The 7,828-nt window shown below is 40.2% G+C and overlaps 1 protein-coding gene across 1 annotated transcript; it reads left to right on the top strand.

The window, feature by feature from the left end:
- Positions 1-1,001: 1,001 nt before the first annotated feature.
- Positions 1,002-1,943, top strand: LOC100757062 (olfactory receptor 4F6). The gene has a single exon (XM_027420896.1). It carries the CDS (start codon positions 1,002-1,004, stop codon positions 1,941-1,943), a length of 942 nt encoding a protein of 313 aa, XP_027276697.1.
- Positions 1,944-7,828: the final 5,885 nt, after the last annotated feature.

The raw sequence follows: 7,828 nt of genomic DNA, 5'->3' as shown, positions 1-7,828 counted from the left end.
ACTTTCCAAATAAGACTGAACTTTCATTCTTCAGTATTAGTCTTGCTAAGCCTGGAGGTAGAGTCATTCATTGTTCTTCATATATACTGATAATCAGTTATCTGCAGTGGGCCCCAAACTCACCTTGCACACAATTTACATGGAAGGGTAAGAGGCTCATGGAGCACTACACTTTACTGGTTATTGATAGATTTGGGAAAGGAAGAATCATTGTCTCTTGCTGTGTGTATCCACTACTGAGCTTACCAGCCTCCAACAGAGAGCTCTATATCCATAGTTACATAGATGAACCTGATTAGACTAACTGATCACAAAAAATAAATAGATATGAACATAAAAGGGAATTTTTTGGAGTATGGATGGGATGGTAGGTATATGGAAGATGGTAAGTGATGCAGGTGACAGGGCTCAATATACATGTGTACCTGTATGAATTTCTAATGACAAATTTAATCTATAAATGGCAAAGCATTATTTTAAGTAAACAAAGACTTAATGCTTTAAAAAGCAACTTTCTTGATGATGACACTACTGCCAACTTAGGAAACCAAGATATGTCAGTAATTTAAACACACAAAATTCCAGAACAAAATGAGGAATTGATACACAAAGGCTAAAAGCACAAATTTCTTTTAGCATGCCTCCATTTCATGGCACTCATTTCCTATGTGGAAGTTAGTGACTACAAGTGTCTGTAGAGTTTGTTTGACTCTCTTTAGATTCTCAAGTGCCTTAGTCTCTGTTTTTGCTTTCTTGGATATACTTCAAAATAAACTTAGGGTTAAATGATCAAGTGACCCTAAATATGTAAGCATAGGAAAAGTTCTGTACCTAGTCTCTGTGAGAGAGCTGTAAAAACTCCCTGTGAAACAACAGGGTGTCTTTAATGTTTTGAATTTCAGTCATGGCTTTACAACCAGGACATCCTTTTGCTTAAAAATATTTTCTCCCTCTGTGTCTTTCAGATAGTAGTCACCTCATGGTCAGACTTGCACAAGTTGATGGATGGAGGGAATCACTCTGTGGTATCAGAATTTGTGTTGCTGGGCCTCACCAATTCACGGGGAGTTCAGATTCTCGTTTTTCTGGTCTTCACAGTATTTTATGTAGCAAGCATGCTGGGAAACCTTCTCATTGTGCTCACGATCATCTCAGACCACCACCTGCACTCCCCCATGTACTTCCTGCTGGCAAACCTCTCCTTCATAGATACAGGTGTGTCCAGCATTGCTACTCCAAAGATGATTTATGACCTCTTCAGAAAGCACAGAGTCATCTCCTTGAATGGCTGCATCACTCAGATGTTCTTCATTCACACAGTCGGGGGAACAGAAATGGTGCTGCTCATAGTCATGGCCTATGACCGCTACATCGCCATCTGTAAGCCCCTCCATTACCTCACCATCATGAGCCTAAGGATGTGCATTTTTCTCTTGGCTCTGACTTGGACCATTGGTCTTATCCATTCTGTGGCCCAACTAGCTTTTGTTGTAAATTTACCCTTCTGTGGAGCTAATAAAATGGATAGCTTTTATTGCGATTTCCCTCGATTCATCAAACTTGCATGTACAGACACATACACACTGGAATTTCTGGTCATTGCCAACAGTGGTTTCATCTCCATGGCCACCTTCTTCATCCTGGTTGTGTCTTACATCTTCATCCTGATCACAGTTCGTAAACACTCCTCAGGTGCTTCCTCCAAGGCCCTCTCCACCCTCTCAGCTCACATCACTGTGGTGGTTTTCTTCTTTGTTCCTTGCATTACTATTTATGTGTGGCCTTTCCCTACTTTACCCATAGATAAATTTTTAGCAATTTTTGATGTCATCATCACTCCTTTTATGAATCCTGTCATCTATACACTTAGAAATAAGGAGATGAAAGTTGCAATGAGAAGACTCATTATTAGAACTTTCAAGTTTCAAAAATTCTTTAATTGACAGTTCAAGAGATTCAGATTAATTTTTTGTAATTTTTTATTAGTTCAAATTATGAACAAGCTTGTTTCACATGTCAATCCCTTCTCCCTCTCCATCCCCTCCCCTAACCCCCCTTCTACCCCCGACCTACTCCCCATCCCATCCACCCTCCACTCCCCAGGGAGGGTAGGGCCCTCAACCGGGACTCCCCAAAGTCCACCACATCATCCTGGGCTGGGCCTAGGCCCTCCCCCATGTGTCCAGGCCGAGAGTGCATCCCTTCACCCTTCACATGGGATGAGCTTTCAAAGTCCCTTCTGACACCAGGGAAAAATACTAATCCACTACCAGGGGACCCCTAGAGTGCAGAGGTCTCCTCATTGACATCCATGTTCAGGGGTCTGATTCAGTCCTATGCTGGCCTCCCAGACAGCAGTCTGGGGTCCATGTGCTCCCCCTTGTACAGGCCAGCTGTTTCTGTGGGTTTCACCAGCCTGGTACCAACCCCTTTGATCTTCATTCCTTCCTCTCTGAAACTAAGTCCCAGGGTTCAGTTCAGTGTATATCTGTGGGTGTCTGCCTCTGCTTCCATCAGCCACTGGATGAGGGCTCTAGAATGGCATAAAAATAAGTCATCAGTCTCATTATAGGGGAAGAGCATTTAGGTTATCCTCTCCACCATTGCCCAGATTGTCAGTTCCTGTCATCCTTGTAGGTCTCTGGAAATCTCCCTAGTGCCAGATCTCTCCTCGGACCTATAAAATAGAACATTCTTGAGGATAAATGCCTTTTATTCTTTACTGAGTTATCTTCCCTAGAAAAATATACATGCAAGCAACATTGAATAGACTCAGCAGGTTGTATTTATATGTTATATAGCATAAAAACCTATATATGTATGTGTATTATTCATGTATATAATTTATATGTCTATATAACAACAGTAAAAGAAGATGAGGGCTTAAATTTGATAGGTAAGGGATATAAGACATGAGGGAGATATGAGAGAGAAAAGGGAACAAAGAAATTGTTTAATTATAGTTTAATTAAATAATTTTTAAATTTAGTTCTAAAAAAACAATTTCTAAAATCTTTTCAATTTAGTGTTTAAAGAACTGACTGTGAAGTGCCTCCCCTAGTATTCTCTGCAGATCAGATCAGGTTTTGCTAAAGAATTCTTGGATTCTAACAGTACTGAAAAACAGTAAATTCAGCCTAAAATTCAGTTTTATGTCAGATGCTGTGTCTTTTATGCAAGTAGTGGCAACTGCTAGAACCTCACATACTCATCACACTTTGCTGTCATATCAAATGTTGAAAACATCTCTTAGACACTGGTTCTTGGAGACAGAATTCTTCTGGTCTACCAGCTGCCTAGATGTATGCCATGTGGATTACTCAGTGTCTGTACTGCAACACGAATGTACAAAATAAAAATCTTTAGCTAGAAATAGATTGAAACTAGAAAAGTCATTCTGGGTAACACAGACCCAGAAAGACAAAGATGGTATGTACTCACTCATAAGTGAACTCACTCATGAAGTGTAAAGTAAAGGGTAACAAAGTTACAATCCTCAGCCCCAGAGAGGCTAGGTAACAAAAAGGGCCCAAAGAAGGATGCATGGATTTCAATGGATAGGGAAAATGTAAGAGATATCCTTGGTAAAGTGTGGGCAGAAGGGATGGGGTGATAGGAACATGAGGGATCGGTTGGGAAGTTTGGTAATGGGCCAGAGAGGGAGAGTAATGAAAGAGATGTCTTGATTGGGGGAGGTCATTTCTGGGCCAAGGAGAAACCTGGTGCCAGGGAAACTCCTGGGAATCCACAAGAATGATCCCAACTAAGACTCCTAGCAATATGGAGAGGGTGCCTGAACTGGCTAACTCCTTTAATCAGATTAGTTACTACCCTAATTGTCAACAGAGAACCTTCATCCAGTAACTGATGGAAACAGATGCAGAAATCCACAGCCAAGCACTGGACCATACTCCGGGTGTTGTATTGTACGAGCCAGGGGGAGGGGGTTAAGATCATGACAGGGGAGCCCACAGAGACAGCTGACATGAACTAGTGGGAGCTCATGAATTATGGACCAACAGCCTGGGAGCCTGCATGTGACCAACCTGGGACCAACCTAGGCCCTCGGCATGTATGTGACAGTTGTATAGCTTGGTCTGTTTGTGGGGATCCTAGCAGTGGGACCAGAACATGTCCCCGGCACTTGAGCTGGCTTTTGAGAACCTATTCCTCATGCTGGGTTGGTTAGTGCAGCTGTGATATAGAGGGAGGAGCTTGGTCATGCTTCACTTTCATGTGCTTTGCTATATTGATGCCCATGGGAGGCTTGCACCTTTCTGAGTGGACACAGATGAGGAGTAGATGGGAAGGGAAGTAGATGAGAGGCAGGGGAGGGAATGGGAAGAGAAGAGGGAGAGAAAACTGATGGGTATATAAAAAATGAAAAATACAATTAATAAAAAAGGTCTTTAGATAGATACATCCAAGAGTTCAAGATTGTTATCATCTAAATTTGTTCACATAAATGCTGATTTGACTGTTTCTGTTTTTCCATGTAGTTATAATTGAAAAGTAAAATATGTGGTCAATTATAAAGACAGGAAATTTTTAACATCCTTTATTAATTTATTTTTTACATTTCAGTCCCAGTTCCCCCTCCCTCCTCTCCTCCAACTTCCCCCCACTCTCCCTACATCCCACCACAGATCTACTCAAAGAGGGTAAGGCCTCCCCTAAAAAGTCTACTAAGTCTGTCCCATCATCTCATTTAGGCAGGAGCAAGTCACCTTCCCACCCCCCATACTCCTGTGTCTAGGCTGAACAAGGTATTTCTCCATATAAAATGGGCTCCACTAAGTCAGTTTGTGCATTATGGTTAGATATTGGACTCACTGCCAATGGCCTCATATATTGTCCCAGCCACATCATTATCACCTATATTAAGGGAGTCTAGTTCAGTCTTATGCAGATTCCCCATTTTTCAGAACTGAGTCAGTGATCTCTCCCTAGCTCTGGTCAACTGACTCTGTAGGTTTCCTCATCATGGTCTTGACTCCTTTGTTCATATTATTGCTCCTCCCTCACTTCAGCTCAGCCCAATGGTTAGTTGTAAATTTCTGCATCTGCTTCCATCTTTTCTGAAAGAGAGTTCTAGCTTTTCCAGGGTTTTGGATTGTAACCTGGATATCTTTTGCTTTATGCCTGATATCCACTTATGAGTGAGTACATGCTATATTTGTTTTTCTGTGTCTGGGTTACCTCATTCAGGATGGTTTTTGCTAGATCTTCCCATTTGCTTGCAAAGGTTAGGATGTCATTGTTTTCTTACCACTGAGTAGTATTCCATGTGTAAATATACCAATTTTCTTTATCCATTCTTTATTCCATTGTGTAAATATACCACATTTTCTTTATACATTCTTCAGTTAAGGGGCATCTAGGTTGTTTCCAAGTTCTGGCTATTACAAAAATGCTGCTATGAACATAGTTGAACAGATGTCCTTGTGGTATAAATGTGCATCTTTGGGTATATGTTTAAGACTGAAGTTGCTGGGTCTTGAGGTAGATCAATTCCCATTTTCCTGAGAAACTGTCATACTGATTTCCAAAGTGGCTACACAGTTTGCATTCCCACCAGCAGTGGAGGAGTGTTTCTCTTTCTCCACATCCTCTCCAGCATAAGCTGCCATTGATGTTTTTTATTTTAGCCATTCTGACAGGTGTTGAAAGCATTCTTATACTGCCATCTACCAGTCTCTTCCTCCAGTGCATTCAGGTGGGGGTCTGTGATTCAGGGGGTCTCCTTTCCTCCTTGGTGTAGGTAGGGCCTACTGCTGGGCATGAGTTCTGGCTTTAAATTTGGTTTATAGACCAAGAGAGACTCAATTAGAAAAAAGTAATTTTTTGTTTGCAAGTGGTTATCAATTGAAGACAGCTTCAGGGTTAGGGATGAGTGTTTGTGTCCATTTCCCCTCTCAGCTCTGGAACCCCATTTTGCACACCTGTGCAGGACTTATGCATATTATCACAGTCTTTGTGAGTTTATATGTGTGTCAGTACTTCTGTGTTTAGAAGGCCTTGTTTCCTTGGTGTCCTATTCTCATTTTAAAACTACATCACAAATAAAGGCCAACACATTTTTATTGTGGCCATTAGTTCAGGGTCTCTGCCTATATTTCTTCAGACAGCATAATGTAGCATATACTCTTCTAGGTCTTTTATGGGTCTTGCATTTACATTGTTTGCATTTGCTTTATAAATGTGTATTGACTCATTTCATTTCATTGTTTTACAGGTCTTATGAGAAATTACTCAAGTTCCAGACAAGAAGGCAAACACTGTTCCAATGAGGAAAACAAGACAATCAACTGAAAGAATTCTGTAATATTTTGAGAAGATTTATGAGAACACAAAAAGATTGTAAAGAACTTCAGGACCAGCAAGGGCATTCCTACAGCTGCAGAGCTCTAGGGATTTCCAGAATCATAACTCAAATTGACAGTTCTGGAACAGGGTGAGACAACAGGAGGTGTAAATGGGAGAGTACCACAGCTATTTCTGCAGTTCATCATGGGATTTATTTATGTCCTGTTGAATAACACATCACCCCAAGTTGTAGTGCTACAGTTACCATTGTAACTGCCCTATAGCAAACTATGTCACTAAATCTAAAAATGCAGTTGCTTGTCATGGGGCATATATGTAGACTAATGAACTTGTGTTATGTTTCATTTGGTATAAAAATATGTCCCCTAATAAAACAGTACCATGTGCAAGTACAAGGTGGAATGGATGAATCATTCTATGAACCAACAAATGATTAAGGTAGCAGATAAATATGGTCTATCTCACTCACAGGTTAATAGGTGAAGTATAAAAGGGATGAATGATATTCAATAAAAGATGACTTACAGGAGCTAGATTCATCTAATGTTCAATCCTCAATGCTGTCCAAGAAGGTTGTAACCTGAATCTAAATGCAAAGTTACAGGTGCTAGAACACCACAAGGAAACATGAACATGAGGTGGAGGCCAAGGATAGTTAATACTGTGTCCTTCAAGGCCTCCAGTTTTAATGGTGTAGTTGGCGGCTATCATGGTGACTATAATCATAATGATACACTTGCCACTAGCCTGAAACATGGAGGAATTGAAAGGGGATATAGTAAAGGAAGCAGAGCTACAAGGCTGCTTCTGTTCCATAGTTTCATGATGAGTTAGAATGCTATAGAGTATCTGTGAGATGCCTAGGTGCCTACACTGTACCAAATGATTAGAAAAAAAAAATTATAACTTCATTTGTATCTCAAAAATATGACACAAATATCTTTTGCAGAACTGACTTGGTTATATACTAAGAAAAAAGAGTATGTGAAATGAAAAGGAAATAAGAAAACTTGAATAAATTCAAATATCATATGTGAACTGGACAGCATATATTCATGACAATTGGGTGTATATTCTTGAATATTTTAAACAGACAATTAAACAAGTAGATAGAGTGTATGCAAGGTACAGAAAATGAAAAATTTACTCAGATCAACATCAATTTGTAAATTATCCTCGGAGTGCTGCCAGCAAATGGGGGGAGGGGAATATTTACATATCCTTTGTAAGCCTTAAAGTACCCTTTTATCTTCTGTACAACTAAAAGCCACGACATAAAAATTCTTCTTTGAGAATTGAGCTACACATTACTAGAATCTCTGTTTTATAAATATATAATTGCCTCTCTTGTTCTAGAACACATTGCAAGCATCTCCTACCAGAGAGCAAAAATCACCCAAATATCAATATAGGTAAGCAAATCTGATCCGGGAACATAATTTTCACTGAACTTGGTCAACAATGAACTGTGTTGAGTGATGAATGTTTACGTTGCAATTGT

The sequence above is a fragment of the Cricetulus griseus genome, chromosome 6 (assembly GCF_003668045.3).
Source record: "Cricetulus griseus strain 17A/GY chromosome 6, alternate assembly CriGri-PICRH-1.0, whole genome shotgun sequence".
NCBI classification, from domain to species: domain Eukaryota; kingdom Metazoa; phylum Chordata; class Mammalia; order Rodentia; family Cricetidae; genus Cricetulus; species Cricetulus griseus.
This window is presented reverse-complemented; position numbering and strand designations above follow the sequence as displayed.

Excerpts from the sequence above, each read along its gene's own strand:
- LOC100757062 (XM_027420896.1), top strand. The coding sequence starts at position 1,002 with ATGGATGGAGGGAATCACTCTGTGGTATCAGAATTTGTGTTGCTGGGC.